The following is a 17303-nucleotide window of genomic DNA, read 5'->3' as shown; positions in this document are numbered from 1 at the left end:
ATACCCAGCCAGATGGGCGGAGTATAAGTAATAAGTTGTTGTTGTTGTTGTTTGTTGTTGTTATTAATACCCCGCCCATCTGGCTGATCTTCCGCAGCCACTCTGGGCGGCTTCCAACAAAATATTAAAATACAGTAATGCATCAAACATTAAAAGCTTCCCTAAAGAGGGCTGCCTTCAGATGTCTTCTAAAAGTCTGGTAGTTGTTCTCTTTGACATCTGGTGGGAGGGCGTTCCACAGGGTGGGTGCCACCACCGAGAAGGCCCTCTGTCTGGTTCCCTGTAACCTCACTTCTCGCAGGGAGGAAACCGCCAGAAGGCCCTCGGCGCTGGACCTCAGTGTCTGGGCTGAACGATGGGGGTGGAGACGCTCCTTCAGATATACTGGACCGAGTATATCTAGTAATAGTATTCCTATTGCCTACACACTTCAGATCCATATTTCTACGGCACCGCCAAGTGGATTAAGCGCCGTGGAACTTCTTAATCTTAGCACACCTTTCTCATTGTAGAAATGAACCGTTAGAGGTGCTGCCATAAAAGTAGCGTACTCGCAAAGCTAAGCTGGAACCTGTACGGGGAACCGTGAGCTGAGATTCCCGCATTGCAGAGGGTTGGACTAGAGGACCCCCGGGTCCCTTCCGACCTGACAATTCTATGATTCTACTAAAGGCGAAGCAATGAAACCTTGTGACCCTCCGGGGCTGACACGGCACTTGCTAACCATGCTGATTCTCACCCCCCCTCAGGTAAACTCTCTGGACGACAACGGCGTGCTGGTCGGGAACTGGACAGGCGATTACTCGCGCGGCACCAACCCCTCGGCCTGGGTGGGCAGCCGGGATATCTTGCTGAAGTACCACAAGACAGGCTACCCAGTTCTCTACGGGCAGTGTTGGGTGTTTGCCGGGGTCGTGACCACAGGTAGCTACCGTCCGTGGGGAGACGGGACGAGAGTGGACTCTGGGGAAGGGAGGGGAAGGGCATGGACAGAAGGAGGGCCTTGCAGGATCGGGTCCATGTGGTCCAGCACTCTGGTCCTCAAAGGGGCCGACCAACATCACATCCTCAGTTGTTTATAAGGATGGGAAATCTGTTGTCGTCATTCCTTCACCCTCCCTCCATGTTTTTAACTCTCCATTGTCATCTCCAAGAGGCATAGGAAGGGGGGGCGGGGGGCGGTTCACCCTGGTTGCCATCATGGAGGGGGGTGACAAATTATCAAGGAACAATTACTGCCCTACTAGGGCGGTTCATAAAAAACTTTTTTTAAAAAAAATGCCTGCTCCAAAGGTCTTATCTTACTACACTAGGGATTATATAGTTATATATGAAATTTCATGCATATCACTTCATATCTTGACCCTCCACGAAAATGGCTGCTTACCTGGCCGTTTTCCTATGTCGCGAAGGCTGAAATTTCAATTCAGTGGAGCACTTACTGTTCCCAACCCTAACCCTGTGGAAAGCCATCTAATTAGACTTTAAATTAGATTTTTACATGTTTTTAGGAGGTAATTTAATTATTGTTTGATTTTATATCAATGTTATGTATCTGACATTAGCCACCCTGAGCCCGACTTCGGCTGGGGAGGGCGGGAAATAAATAAAAGTTATTATTATTATTATTATTATTATTATTATTATTTATCTCTGCCCATTCCTCCTCCTCCTCCTTGTCCCTCCAGTCCTCCGGTGTCTGGGCATTCCAACACGGACCGTCACCAACTACAACTCGGCGCACGATACGGATGTCAGCCTCACCATGGACATATACTTTGATGAGAACATGAAGCCGCTGGAGAACCTCAATGCTGACTCTGTTTGGTAAGTACGGCGACCCTGCTGCCTCCATCTTGGGTTCCTGCGTTCAGGAGGAAGGGCGAACCCAGGACGGCCGCCACCCAAGTACCCCGCTTTTTTAAAGAGAAACTTTTTATTTACTGTAGTTTTCTGTGTATAAGACTAGGTTTTTTTCTTTAAAAACTATGCTAAAAAGTGGTGTTCGTCTTATACATAGAGAGTGCATAGGGCGGGCATTTGATTGGTTACTGCCGCGGCTGTCAGCGGCTATTGGGCGTGTTATTGGCTGCTGCGTCAAGGGCTGGTGTTGATTGGCGATTTTCAGCACTGCCCCCTTAAAAAAAAGTTCAACAGCCCTGTGCAATCCCCCCCCCCCATAAAAAGCTCAACAACTCTTGGCAATCCTCATCCCAAAAAGCTCAACAACTCTGAGCCATCTCCCCCCATTTTCTTAAATTTGAGTCCCTCAAAATAGGGGGCGTCTTATACATGGGTGTGTCTTATACATGGAAAAGTACGGTACACTTTTCAAGTTTACGCATTTCATTAGCTTTACAATCAAACATTTTCCCACTTTCTGTGGTTCTTTAAACTTATTTTACAATATCTTCTGCATATCCAAATTCATTTAATTTGTTCATTTAATTATCAACTTTAAATATATACTCTGATGTAATAACTGCAGGTTATTACAATAACCCTGCCAATGTTTTTTATCTGTTTGCAATTTATCTATAAACGTTCAATAAACCATTTCCATTCTTTTACTGAAAAAAAAAGTTTATCTTCATTTCTTCTTCATCTTCACCATTTCTGCATATTCCATAAGTTTTTGTCTCCATTCTTCCTTTGCTGGGACTTCTGCTTCTTTCTGCTTCCAAGTACCCCATTTTAATTCTTTTTCACCCCTGTCTGGATGCAGGAATTTCCATGTCTGGAACGACTGCTGGATGAAACGGCCCGATTTGCCTTCAGGGTTTGATGGGTGGCAGGTTGTAGATGCGACACCCCAGGAATCCAGCAGCGGTGAGTCAAGGAGAAGTTTCTGCACATAAAGACTCTGATGTCCAAAACACCTGGAGGACACCTGACCAGCTTACAACTTTTGGGGTCGCAAACTAGGTGGAGTGGACCTTGAGCCACTATAACAGCTTGGGAGTGGCTGGGCTGATCTCCTTACTGCACTGACACACTAGCACTGCAGGTGGCTGGAGGCCGGTACTGCAGCCATCCGACCAGCAGGGGTCAGGTGACTTTGTGTTCTTTTTAAATAATTTTTATTAAGTTTCATATTACCAAATTAAACACATCAAACCAATTAATCCAAATTATAACAATACATATCATGTAATCCAATTGTTTTCCAAATTATAATTTTTTGTGGGGGGTATCCATGCTTCTTGATCGGCAGGAGTCCAATCCTCGAATATTTGTGCTGCTTTCATTTTAAGAATGATATTTCCAGTCCCCTCTTCTCAATCCTTGTCGTTACTCATTTTCCTTTTCATTACCTCCGAGTTGCTCCGCAAGTGGGTTGAAAAAAACAGTCTTATTTGTAGTTCTGTGTGGGCTTTGTACTGCTCTCTCGTAAATCACTCTCGTCCAATAGTCCAGGCATGTCCGATCGAGCAAGCAATCGCCGTTTTGTCGTTCCGATGAAATACAGTCTAAAAGCTCGCTCTTTAACTTTCCCGACCTGTTGCATCGTAAATTACCGTATTTTTTGCTCTATAAGACTCACTTTTTCCTTCCTAAAAAGTAAGGAGAAATGTGTGTGTGTCTTATGGAGTGAATGCAGGCTGCGCAGCTATCCCAGAAGCCATAACAGCAAGAGGGATTGCTGCTTTCACTGCGCAGCGATCCCTCTTGCTGATCTGGCTTCTGAGATTCAGAATTTTTTTTTCTTGTTTTCCTCCTCCAAAAACTAGGTGCGTCTTGTGGTCTGGTGCGTCTTATAGAGCGAAAAATACGGTAGTCTTTTTCCAGGAGGGCTGCCCCTTCCAGATCACAATCTCCTAGAAAATAATAAATCTTCAATCTTCGGCTCGCCCTCCCCAAAACCAAACCTCCTGCAACACAGGTCTCGTATCACATCGCCATTCTAACTGCGTCACAAAGAGAGCCCTTCTTCTTTCCAAATCCTTCACAGAGTAAACCCTTTAAGTTCATATTATTCCCACACAATTCATTCCGCAAGTCGTTCCGCAAGACGAATTTCCCTATGGGCTTGCTTCGCAAGACGAAACGTCTTGCGAGTTCTTGCGAGTTTGTTTCCTTTTTCTTAAAGCCGCTAAGCCGCTAATAGCCGTGCTTCGCAAGACAAAAAAACCGCAAGACGAAGAGACTCGCAGAACGGATTAATTTCGTCTTGCGAGGCACCACTGTACTGAGGAAGAATCACCTGGTAGGGAGAACAATTTGCTTCGTGGTTTCATTTTTAAGCAACACCTGCCAATGTATGGACGCCAGTTCAAATCGTGCCTCATGGAGTTCCGCAGATTAATGCTGGAAGCCGTTGTCTGTTCTGGAAAGGGGACGGGGAGTCTGACACGGAGCTCCATCTCATCTCTCCCCTGCTTTCCTCAACAGGCATTTTCTGCTGCGGTCCCTGCTCCGTAGAGGCCATCAAGAACGGGCTGGTCTACATGAAATACGATGCCTCCTTCTGCTTTGCTGAGGTACTTGTTTCTGAATGATTTCGCATGTGCGAATGCTACTGAGAGATCCCCTGGTCATGTCACCGCATCTCTGATTCAGGCTTGGAACCTTCAGCACCAGGGAGAGCTCCCCAGGAATGCAGACATCAATTCTATCACTAATAATAATAATAATAATAATAATTTATTTGTACCCTGCCCATTTGGCTGGGTTTCCCCAGCCACTCTGGGAGGCTTCCAACAAAATATTAAAATACAGTAATGCATCAACATTAAAAGCTTCCCTAAACAGGGCTGCCTTCAGATGTCTTCTAAAAGTCAGATACTTGTTTATTTCTTTGACATCTGATGGGAGGGTGTTCCACAGGGCGGGCGCCACTACCGAGAAGGCCCTCTGCCTGGTTCATTAAGCGAGGTTCAGTTTTTGGGCAAGTTTAGCTCAGTTGGTAGAGCATGAGGCTGTGACCCTCAGGGTCAGGGGTTCGAGCCCCATGTTCGGCGACAGATTCCTCCATTGCGGGGGGTTGGACAAGATGACCCTCGTGGTCCCTTCCAACCCTACAATTATGTGAAATGACAAGGGGCAGAGAGATGCCCTTCTTCCCCCAAACAGAACCATGGGCAAACACAGTTGTTGGTTTTTACGGTGGAGGGTCTGCTGATGGGTTTCTCTGACCCACTTTCTCTCTCTCTCTGCAGGTGAACAGTGACAAGGTGTATTGGCAGCGCCAGTCTGATGGCAGCTTCAAGATCGTCTATGTGGAGGAGAAGGCAATCGGTCACTTAATCAGTACCAAGGCAGTGGGCTCAAATCAGCGCCACGATGTCACCGACATTTACAAACATCCTGAAGGTAATGTGCTGTGTGGACAAGGGGGCAGACAGCTGGGATTCCTGAGGCAGGACACACACAAATAATTAAGAATAAGAATAATACAGTGGTACCTCAGGTTAAGTACTTAATTCGTTCCGGAGGTTCGTTCTTAACCTGAAACTGTTCTTAACCTGAAGCACCACTTTAGCTAATGAAGCCTCCTGCTGCCGCCGTGCGATTTCTGTTCTCATCCTGAAGCAAAGTTCTTAACCCGAGGTACTATTTCTGGGTTAGCGGAGTCTGTAACCTCAAGTGTATGTAACCCGAGGTACCACTGTAATAATAATAATAATATTATTATTATTATTATTATTATTATTATTATTATTATTATTATTAATTTATTTATTTATACTCTGCCAATCTGCCTGGGGTTTCCCCAGCCACTCTGGGCGGCTCCCAACAGAATATCAAAAACACTGTAAAACATCAAACGTTAAAAACTTCCCTGAACAGGGCTGCCTTCAGATGTCTTCTAAAAGTCAGATAGTTCTGTATTTCCTTGACATCTGATGGGAATAAAATCAAGATATAAAACCACAAAATACCTAATAAAAATAAAAACAAGAACCCAATAGCGCCCCCCCTCACAGAAAAAACACCACATTTTAAAAGGGCATAGGATGTAAATCGGATCAACCAAAGGCCTGGTTAGAAAGGAACGTTTTTGCTATAAAATATGCAGGGATTTGTGTTTTGCAAAACGAACCGTGGAAAGAGAAAAATGGAAGCCGTTGGTATTTTAAGGTTGCTTGAATGAAAACAGTGGTACCTCGGGTTAAGTACTTAATTCGTTCCGAAGGTCCGTTCTTAACCTGAAACTGTTCTTAACCTGAAGCACCACTTTAGCTAATGGGGCCTCCTGCTGCTGCTGCGCCGCCGGAGCACGATTTCTGTTCTCATCCTGAAGCAAAGTTCTTAATCCGAGGTACTATTTCTGGGTTAGCGGAGTCTGTAACCTGAAGCGTATGTAACCCGAGGTACCACTGTATTTGAAAATGGAAAATGGAACATTAAATTAAAATTAGGGAGGGGTAAATAAAAAGCACCTTTCCAGGCAGTTTGGAATGAACCCGTCTTCGCTCTGGACCTTCACCTGCCCCTTGACTGCAGCAGCAGCTGAGCATCTCTCTGCATCCTTCTCCCTCTTTTTCTCTCTCAGGCTCCGAAGCAGAGCGCAAAGCGGTCGAAACGGCCGCCAAGCATGGCACCAAGGCCCACATCTACACCAACAAGGAGTGGGGTGACGACATCTCCGTGACGGTGGACACCCAGGAGGCCTACACGGGCCAAGACATCTCCCTGAGGGTCATCCTGAAGAACCGCAGCTCCATGCCTCGCAGCGTCTCCCTCAACCTCTTTGTGGCCCGTCATGTATTACACCGGCGTAACGGGCAGCAACTTCAAGCAGGAGAAGAGGGAGGTCCAGGTTCCGGCCAGCGGAAGTACGACACCTTATTTATTTGTTGTTTTTTCAAATTTGTATACCACCTTCTTCCAAGGATCTCAGGACTTCTCCTCCTTTTCACCCTCACGACAGGCCTACGAGGTAGGCCAGGCTAAGAGGCTGGCCCAAGGTCACCAAGGGAACTATATTATTATTATTATTTATTGAATTTATATGCCGCCCTTATACCTGGAGGTCTCATGGCGGTTCACAGAAAAGATCACAATATATAAATTCAAAATAAGAACAATAACCCAGTAAGGTAAAGGTAAAGGGACCCCTGACCATTAGGTCCAGTCGCGGCCGACTCTGGGGTTGCGGTGCTCATCTCGCTTTATTGGCCGAGGGAGCCGGCGTACAGCTTCCAGGTCATGTGGCCAGCATGACTAAGCCGCTTCTGGCGAACCAGAGCAGCGCACGGAAACGCTGTTTACCTTCCCGCTGGAGTGGTACCTATTTATCTACTTGCACTTTGACTGCTGGCAGGAGCAGGGACCAAGCAACGGGAGCTCACCCCGTCGCGGGGATTCGAACCGCCGACCTTCTGATCGGCAAGTCCTAGGCTCTGTGGTTTAGACCACAGTGCCACCCGCGATAACCCAGTAACACCCCCTCAAAAAGAGCCACATTTTAAAAGGGTATAGGTTGATGTCCATCAGGTCAACCAAAGGCCTGGTCAAAAAGGAATGTTTGTGCCTGGCACCTAATAGTGTATAATGAAGGCGCCAGGCGAACTTCCCTGGGGAGAGCATTCTACAGACAGGGAGCCACCGCAGAAAAGGCCCTGTTCTTGTGTTGCTACCCTCCAGACCTCTCAAGGAGGAGGCACACGAAGAAGGGCCTCAGAAGATGATCTCAAATCCTGGGTAGGTTCATATGGAAAGAGGTATTGTGCCCTTGAGATATTGTGGTACTGAGCTTCATGGCTGAATGGGGATTTGATCCCGGCTCTCTCCCAGGTCCTGGTCCAAAACTCAAACTGCTACACCACACTGGCTCTTGGTCACCTTAAATCACAGGCCATGTATCTGCTTGGGCCTCCTGCGTCACGTCAAACAACCCCATTGCGAGGGGCCTCCCCGTAGCAGGGGAATAGTCAATGGACATGGTAAAATGGGTAGAGGCAGGACACTCTGCGGGGGGGGGGGGGGGGCATGGAGGAAATCCACAGCGCGTGGTGCGTTCTCTCTAAGTCAGTGGCTCTCGAAGGAGAGGATGGCAAGTGTGTCTGGAAGAGTCGAGGACAACGAAAGAAACATTTAAACATTTCAGTGTAGTGCAGTATAGTTCCGACAGAAGTTTTATGATTTGCAGAATACGGATATTCTACGCTAAAAGCCCTGCTCTGAGTTATAATCATCACCATCATTTGTTATTTATACGCCTCCCATCTGGCTGGGTTTCCCCAGCCACTTTGGGCGGCTCCCAACAGAATATTAAAAGCATGATAAAACATCAAACATTAAAATTTTTCCTAAACAGGGCTGCCTTCAGATGTCTTCTAAAAGTCAGATAGTTGCTTATTTCCTTGACATCTGATGGGAGGGCGTTCCACATGGCGGGCGCCACTGAGAAGGCCCTCTGCCTGGTTCCCTGCAACCTCGCTTCTCGCAGGGAGGGAACCGCCAGAAGGCCCTCAGAGCTGGACCCCAGTGTCCGGGCTGAATGGTGGGGGTGGAGACGCTCCTTCAGGTATACAGGGCCATTTAGGGCTTTCAAGGTCAGTACCAACACTTTGAATTGTGCTCGGAAATGTACTCGGTCAATGTAGGTCTTTCAGGACCGGTGTTACGTGGTCTCGGCAGCCGCTCCCAGTCACCAGTCTAGCTGCCGCATTCTGGATTAGTTGCAGTTTCCAGGTCACCTTCAAAGGTAGCCCCACGTAGAGCGCATTGCAGTAGTCCAAGCGGGAGATAACCAGAGCATGCACCACTCTGGCGAGACAGTCTGCAGGCAGGTAGGGTCTCATCCTGCGTACCAGATGGAGCTGGTAGACAGCTGCCCTGGACACAGAATTGACCTGCCCCTCCATGGACAGCGGTGAGTCCAAAATGACTCCCAGGCTGCGCACCTGGTCCTTCAGGGGCACAGTTACCCCATTCAGGACAAGGAAGTCCCCATATCTGCCTGCCCCCTGTCCCCCCAAAACAGTACTTCTCTCTTGTCAGGATTCAACCTCAATTCTGTTAACCGCCATCCATCCTCCAACTGCCTCCAGACACTCAGGGTTACTGCAGAGTGGGTTTCAGCGATCTTTGGAACTTGCCGAAGACTCTTCCGCAGACTGTGGCAATCAACTGAGTGTTTAAGGGATAAAGTAAATAAATACTAAAGCAGTCCGTCTCTCAGGGAACCTGGTCCCGAGCTGCGTAGAGCCACAGGTTGTGCGTAGAGCTGGTTGTGATTTTCAGTCCCAGTTTGTGTAACCCTTCCCCTGCCTTTCCCTTCCAGGCCAGGCTGTTCCCATGGTGGTCTCCTACGCAGAGTACAAGCCCCACCTGGTTGACCAGGGAGCCATGAAGCTGAGCATCTCGGGGAAAGTGGCCAAAACCGGCCAGGTGATCGCGAAGGAGCACACCTTCCGTTTGCGGACGCCGGACCTCACTCTGACGGTATGGCGCAGGGGCTGTGGTTTAGAGTCAGGGGTGGGGGAACTCTTTGGGGTGGGGGGGGCTTGAGGGCCACTTTCTCTTCTGGGCAGCCTTTGGAGGGCCAGTTGCCATGGTGGGCGGGGCCAGAGACCAAAGTGGGTGGAGCCATGGATGTAAACATTGCCTTTGTGTGTAATTACCTCGCTGTCCTCCGTGTAGACAAGCCAAAGGGAATTTGAGGGGTTTGAGGACAGATTTGAGTCGTGGAGCTTAACTAGCAAGCAGGAGTGTCCAGAAGAGGGTTTTGAGAGTCAGATAAAGAAGCATGGGGGGGCCACAGGGATGACGTCCCACACCCAGGGGACTATGCCTAGAAAACCAGGTGTTCGTAGTGGGGTTCCAGGGCCACAGGAATGCCAGTGGATCCCAGGCAGTTTTCAACACCCCAGTTGACTCGAATGGATCGTTAACGAGCATTTTAGTCCTGTTAAATAAACAAAACAAGAACTCCAAAGAATATACAATTGGGGGGGGGTGATTATAAAAAGGGGAGATAAAGATGAAAATACAGTGGTACCTCAGTTTACGAACAGCCCTGTTTAAGAACTATTCGGTTTACGAACTCCGCAAAACCAGAAGTAGTGTTCCGGTTTGAGAACTTTACCTTGGTCTACAAATGGAATCCAAACAGTGGAAGGGCACCGGCGGTGGGAGGCCTCATTAGGGAAAGCTCGCCTCGGTTTAAGAAAAGGTTTCAGTTTAAGAACGGACCTCTGGAATTCAGAGGTACCCCTTATAAAAGGGGAAACCAGTGAAATATTTAAAATGTTAGTAGAAAGGGAAGATCAAGAAGACAAATTCAAAGAGAAAAGGAGACAATGGGGCAGATGGGTGGTCAAAGCTGTGGGGGGTGGAATGGAAGAATCATACATTGAAAATGTTGTCTATAAGAATAAAAGAAAATATGCTGTATGGTTATTTATGGACCTCACAGGTATCTCAAACCATTTGCCCATGTTGCCATGCAAGCAGTCCATGCAGAATGTAGGCACCCTATATATAGAAATGAGCAAACCAGTGATATTTTAGGGATCAGGCTAGCAGGCCTTACATCATAGGAGCCTGCACAACACAAAACACTGTTGCTGTATGTAGGTTTTATTTGTTTTTTATCTTATATTTTGGAAATGTACATCCAGTTGTTGCTTTTTTAATTTTTTGGGGGGCCCCCAAGAGAGTGGGGCCCTAAACGACAGCTTGCTTAGCTTATACGTAAATCTGGAACTACTCACCCTTGACAATGCTTTCTCTGTTCTCTCCTTTCTCTCGCTCCGACAACAGTTGCTGGGCCCAGCTATCGTTGGACAAGAAACCCAAGTCCAAATTGTCTTCAAGAACCCCCTTCCAGTGACGCTGACAGGGGCCATCTTCCATATGGAGGGCTCAGGGCTCTCTACCCCAAATACAATGACAGTGGGGTGAGTAAACCTACCTTTCCCAGGATTCTTTGGGACAGGGCTGCCATTTAAGGGCGTTGTGCATCTGAAACAATAGCCATCTTTCCTTCATCGGAAGATTACCAGGTGCTATACGAAAGCGTTCAGCAAAATTCACATCGCGTAATTCAAATGCAATTTTAAACACTCAACAAATCAGAGCTGAGAGGAGGAAAAGGGCAAATAAAAAACTCCCCAAATTTGATTCAATCTACAGATCAAAATAATAATAATAATAAATTATTATTGTAACATTCAGAGCTTTTTTCCTGGGGGGGACACAGGGGTACGCATACCTCTAAACATTTTGTGAATCTAAATTCAGCCTCATTGAAGGGCAGTACTTCAATATGAATAGGAAAATGAGAGTACCCCTAAACATTTTTTTAGGGGGGGGGAGCACTGGTAATATTTATACCCTGCCCATCTGTCTGGGTTGCCAGATAGCTCCCTAGTTTTCATTTTGTCCTTAATTCAGGAGTTGCTTATGACAGAGGCTTTGGGGTGGAACCTTAAACCAAATTAGTGAAGAGTTGACCAAAGTAAGGCACAATGTTTCTAGTAAGAACCTGCAATTAGGTTCTCGCATACCCAGAATTGGTGGATTGGACTCCTCAAGCCCTGGCACTGGACCAGAACGTTGGTGGCACTGTGGGTTAAACCACTGAGCCTCTTGGGCTTGCTGATCAGAAGGTCAGCGGTTCAAATCCCCACGACGGAGTGAGCGCCCGTTGCTCTGTCCCAGCTCCTGCCAACCTAGTAGTTCGAAAGCACACCAGTGCAAGTAGATAAATACGTACCGCTGTGGCGGGAAGGTAAATGGCGTTTCCGTGTGCTCTGGTTTCCGTCGCTGTGTCCCATTCCGCCAGAAGCAGTTTAGTCCTGCTGACCACATGACCAGGAAAGCTGTCTGCGGACAAACGCTGGCTCCCTTGGCCTGAAAGTGAGATGAGCGCCAAAACCCCATAGTCACCTTTGACTGGATTTAACCATGAGGGGTTCTTTACCTTTTCACTTCTGAAACCTGGCCTTTCTGAAAACACAAGCTGGGGAACCTGACTCTCTCTTTCTCCCCCTTCTGCAGAAATATCGGCCCACACCAAACAGTGACGCTACGACAGACGTTCACACCTCTCCGTGCAGGCCAGCGCCAGCTAGTTGCCAGCTTGGACAGCCCTCAGCTCTCGCAGGTCCACGGGGTGCTGACGATCGAGGTGACCCAGGGACCCCCACGAGGCCCCTCGTCAGCTTCTCCAGCCCCTGTTCGGGGGTCTCCGGCCCGCGGACGAGCTTCCCCGGCCCACGGACGGGCTTCTCCGGCCCCCGCCCGAGCCTCGCCTGCACCTTCTCCGGCCCCTGCCCGAGCCTCGCCTGCACCTTCTCCCGCCCTCACCAGGGCGTCTCCGGCTCGCCAGCCGACAGGCCGCAGCAGCCCAGCCAATGCCCGCAGGTCTCCGGCCCGCCAGCCAGACCCTCGAGGCTCCCCCAATGTCCGTGGGTCGCCTGCCGTGCGGGCGGGGCGGGGGGTCTGAGGCAGACCTTTTTAGCTTTTTATTTTTTTATTTTTAATGTGATGTGCTGTGTGAGGAATTGCATACGGTGCCAGCAGAACTGGGAGCAACATGAGGGGGGCATGTTATGAATGAGCCACAGAACCACAGCAGTTCTGCAGGATGAGGGCATGCCAAGGCCTCAATATTCGGTTGTCTCTCAGCCGTCCATCACCCATATACGGCCCACCCTGCTGCCCCTGCCCGTTATTTGCCATTGCCCAGTTATATCTCTGCTTCCCCCGTCCCCTCACACAGTTTGTTCTATTGTTCCTTCCCCTTTTCCTTGCTCTCCGTACCCGCTCCCCACAAAACTCGCGACTCTGAGCCCATGTTGACCTGCCCCTCTCTGCCTGTCCGTCCATCTTCTGCCTGAATGTTTGCCATCGCCTCACATACTTGCACTGTCAATTTCACTCTCTCCCATGCCCAAGGGCCAAGCGTTGCCAGCACCCTACAAATCCACTCCCTCTTTCTTGATCGCTGGGATCCCCCGAAAGATTTTTGTACTGGTTGTTCTCTTTTGCTCCTTCGCACACCTTTTGTTTTTAAATAATACACTGAACCTCACTCTCTCGCACAGGTACAACACTTGCTCCCCAAAAAAGGCAAGCAATGAGCTTCCGAAGGGAGAAGATACACAGGGGTTTTTTTTAAGTTGTCCTAAGTAAATCCAGCTTGATCCCCACCATATCCACTGGAAATTTAACGCCACATTTACATTAGATGAATCTTGCCACTTTCTTATCTCTCTCCTTGGGTCACCGGTACAAGGAGGTTATCAGGCACTGGTTGTATTGGGGGAAGGATTTTTCTCCCTGCCTTCCTAAAATGGTAACAGCAAGGAAGACAACGGAAACTGCTTGAGGAAGTCTACTAACCCACCGCAAAATGCATTAATTGGCCATTGGCTGCCTTGCCTCTGTTCACTTATTTAAATGTATGCAAACACCAAATGTCCACAATCTTCCTTAACTTTGCACTGAAACCAAGCTGTGCATGCTTTTAAAAAGAAGAGCCAAAATAACATGTTTGTAGCTAGCCAGATGACAGCGCTGTGATTATGTGAAGATGTGATAAATTGTGCTACATTTAAACTACATGCAAACGAGTGAAGCCAAAGCCTGTTACTCTTATTTTTCACACTTAATATAGGTATTTATTTGAAAATAAATGATTTTTATCTCTAAACCTGGCTTTTTAAATGGTTGTGTGGGTTTCTTCTTTTCTTGGAGCACTCAGCATGTCACAAACCCACATTAGCAGCTGTTGCATTTTGTGGTATTGTCCAGGCTGGCCCTCCCCTCAAAGCCACATTGGCTTTTCCTTGCACATCCTCTCTCTCCTATATAGTATTTGTACTGGTCTGTCATCACACTGTGATTATGACAGCCACTAGGGGGCACTTCTTCGGCGATCACTCATAGCCGAGTAAGATTATCTTCCACGAACACGGTTTTAACAGTGAGTCCGTAAGTGACTGTGGAGGCCAATTCTGGATCCACACGTCCTTCCACAGTGAGGACATTGCTTTCCGGGCGGGAGTTGATCACAGTGAGGGTTTGCCAAGCGTGCCTTCCTCTTAGCACGTTTCTCCCTTGCGTCCTGAGTTCGAGCGTCTTCAAAGCCCAGGACACCTTTCGTAAAGGCTGTTCTCTGACTGGAGCGCTCGCAGGCAAGTGTTTCCCAGTTGTTGGTGTTTATACTACATTTTTAAAGATTTGCCTTGAGAGTCTTTAAACCGTTTTTGTTGACCACCAGCATTACGCTTTCCATTTTTAAGTTGGGAATAGAGTAGTTGCTTTGGATGGCGATCATCAGGCTCCCACACAACATGACCAGTCCAGCAAAGTGGATGTTGAAGAATCATTGCTTCAACACTGGTGATCTTTGCTTCTTCCAGTACACTGGTATTAGTTCGCCTGTCTTCCCAAGCGATGCGTACAATTTTTCGGAGACACCGTTGATGAAATCTTTTGAGGAGTTGGAGATGGTGTTTATAGGTGGTCCATGTTTCACAAGCAGACAGTAATTCACACCAGGCACGTGAATGGAGCCAAACATGGCCCTTTCAGGTATCCATTTGGGTCATTTCAGGAGGAGGAATATAGGAGAATTAGGGAGCAACATGTAGGGATGCGGGTGGCGCTGTGGGTTAAACCACAGAGCCTAGGACTTGCCAGTCAGAAGGTCAGCGGTTCAAATCCCCACGACGGGGTGAGCTCCCGTTGCTCGATCCCAGCTCATGCCAACCTAGCAGTTCAAAAGCACATCAAAGTGCAAGTAGATAAATAGGTACCGCTTCGGTGGGAAGGTAAATGGCGTTTCCGTGCGCTGCTCTGGTTCGCCAGAAGTGGCTTAGTCATGCTGGCCACATGATCCGGAAGCTGTACGCCGGCTCCCTTGGCCAATAAAGCAAGATGAGCGCCGCAACCCCAGAGTCAGCCACGACTGGACCTAATGGTCAGGGGTCCTTTTACCTTACCTTTAGGGAGCAACATGACCTGCTTGGGGTAGGGGTGTCCTCCCTTTCTTTCTCTCTGCCCCCATGGGAGGCTTCCCCCACCCCACAGGCAAGAGAGCAAGCGAAGGGGAATTTTTCGTGGGAAGCTGTGGGTGAAAGAGAGGCTGGAGGAGCAGATATTTCTGACACTTGTAGGTTCAGAAGCTGAGAAAGAAATATCCCATTATGGCATTGGGGAAGTGAAGTGAAGTGTGGGGAGGGGAGATGTGGTCATGGAGAGGGAAAGGGAGAAGGGAAATTTGGTCTTGAGCATGGGTAGGCAAACTAAGGCCCAGGGGCCGGATCCGGCCCAATCGCCTTCTAAATCTGGCCCACGGACGGTCCAGGAATCAGCCTGTTTTTACATGAGTAGAATGTGTCCTTTTGTTTAAAAAGCATCTCCGGGTTATTTGTGGGGCATAGGAATTCATTCTCTCCCCCTTTTCCCCCCAAAATATATTCCGGCCCCCCACAAGGTCTGAGGGACAGTGGACCGGCCCCCTGAGGATAAAGTTTGCTGACCCCTGGTCTTGAGAGTAAATTGAGGCAGGGAGAGAGGAGTTGCTGCTGTAATTCCGCAGAAGGAAGCTCAGGGAAGGAAACTGAAGCAGAGTCATCCCTAGTAGAGATATAAAAGGGGTAGTAGTATCCTGCAATGCTTGGATTAGCAATTTCCAGTTAAAGAGTTGAGGGGGTGAGAGACACAAATTTTAAACATCACTGGATGAGAAGTGAGTTTCCTTTGAAATGAGTAAGGCTGACAAACTCTGCTCCTATTTCCTTTTTGACAGTCACAGTCTGAATAAGGATGTCTCATATCGTACATCTACTAGACCGGGAGACAGTCCCTTTTGAGACATATCAGAATTATCTCTGTTCGAAAGCTTTATTTTGGGGCAGTGTAGAGGTGGAAGAAAGGCCAGACCCCTCTTCCTTCTGAGCTACTTGCTCCTATGAAAATGCATCTGTACTTTACCAATTACAGCGGTACCTTGGTTCTCAAGCTTAATCCGTTCCGGAAGTCCGTTCCAAAACCAAAGCATTTCAAAACCAAGGCGCGCTTTCCCATAGAAAGTAATGCAACATGGACTAATCTGTTCCAGACTTCTAAAAACAACCCCTAAAACAGCAATTTAACATGAATTTTACTAACGAGAGACCGTTGATCCATAAAATGAAAGCAATCATCAATATACTGTAGTATAAAAAAAGACAGTATTGTAGATGATAAAAATTTAAGTTTTTGCTTCTTCTTACCTGCACTGATGATAGTCATTGTTTGGAGGAGGGGCTTTTATCCATTTCTGCAGTCACACAATCAGTCAGTAGCTGAACTGGGTCCCACACAGTCACAAAAATGGCCTAAATGGCCTCAGCTCAGTATACCTGAAGGAGCATCTCCACCCTCATCATTCAGCCTGGACACTGAGGTCCAGCTCCGAGGGCTTTCTGGCGGTTCCCTCCCTGTGAGAAGTGAACTTACAGGGAACCACGCAGAGGGCCTTCTCGGTGGTGGCGCCCACCCTGTGGAACGCCCTCCCATCAGATGTCAAGGAAATAAACAACTACCTGACTTTTAGAAGACATCTGAAGGCAACCCTGTATTGGGAAATTTTTAATGTCTAATGTTTTACTTTCTTTTATGAGCTGTATGCTACCCAGAGTGGCTGGAGAAACCCAGCCAGATGGGTGGGCTATAAGTAATAAAATTATTATTATTATTATTATTATTATTACAAGATGTGGATGTTGCCTCTCTCATGTACAGTGGTACCTCTAGTTACGGACTCGATCCGTTCCAGGGTGCCGTTTGCACCCCGAAAAGTCCGTAACTAGAGCGCTGCTTCTGCACATGCGCAATAGAGAGTTTCTGCACATGTGGCAAAAAAGACGCAACATGAACCTAACGCAACACGAGGTATTACCGTACAGTATACAGTGGTACCTCAGGTTAAGTACTTAATTCGTTCCAGAGGTCCGTACTTAACCTGAAACTGTTCTTAACCTGAAGCACCACTTTAGCTAATGGGGCCTCCTGCTGCCGCCGTGCCGCCAGAGCACGATTTCTGTTCTCATCCTGAAGCAAAGTTCTTAACCTGAAGCACTATTTCTGGGTTAGTGGAGTCTGTAACCTGAAGCGCATGTAACCCGAGGTACCACTGTACACAAAACCCAGCCTGCAACAAAGCAATAATACTGGACCACACTGCAGGGTAGTTGTAGACTATATTCTTGCTCCCAGCATCGGTTCCCCGACGTGCAATATTAACCTCGGCCTACACTGCAGGGCTGGTGTAACGCGCTAGGCCCCGCCCACCCCACCTGGCCAGGTGGGCACCCTGCTCTGAAATCTGCATAAACTCCTCTCTCGCCCCACCCCCT

The 17303-nt window shown here is 48.0% G+C and overlaps 1 protein-coding gene across 1 annotated transcript in view; it reads left to right on the top strand.

Moving 5' to 3' along the window:
• The window catches only part of TGM1 (transglutaminase 1), a 52142-nt gene extending 38533 nt beyond the window's left edge, over nucleotides 1-13609 (top strand). The window contains 10 exon segments of the mRNA XM_080979707.1: nucleotides 750-924; nucleotides 1689-1827; nucleotides 2726-2829; nucleotides 4393-4481; nucleotides 5160-5313; nucleotides 6497-6702; nucleotides 6704-6779; nucleotides 9233-9393; nucleotides 10714-10850; nucleotides 11953-13609. Of these exon segments, the coding sequence (XP_080835833.1) occupies nucleotides 750-924; nucleotides 1689-1827; nucleotides 2726-2829; nucleotides 4393-4481; nucleotides 5160-5313; nucleotides 6497-6702; nucleotides 6704-6779; nucleotides 9233-9393; nucleotides 10714-10850; nucleotides 11953-12400 (1689 nt within the window). The 3' untranslated portion in view covers nucleotides 12401-13609.
• The last annotated feature ends 3694 nt before the right edge of the window (nucleotides 13610-17303 follow it).

The sequence above is a fragment of the Podarcis pityusensis genome, assembly GCF_964106645.2.
Source record: "Podarcis pityusensis genome assembly, chromosome: 13".
Taxonomy (NCBI): domain Eukaryota; kingdom Metazoa; phylum Chordata; class Lepidosauria; order Squamata; family Lacertidae; genus Podarcis; species Podarcis pityusensis.
Note: the sequence above shows the minus strand (reverse complement) of the source record. Positions and strands in the feature narration are given on the sequence as shown.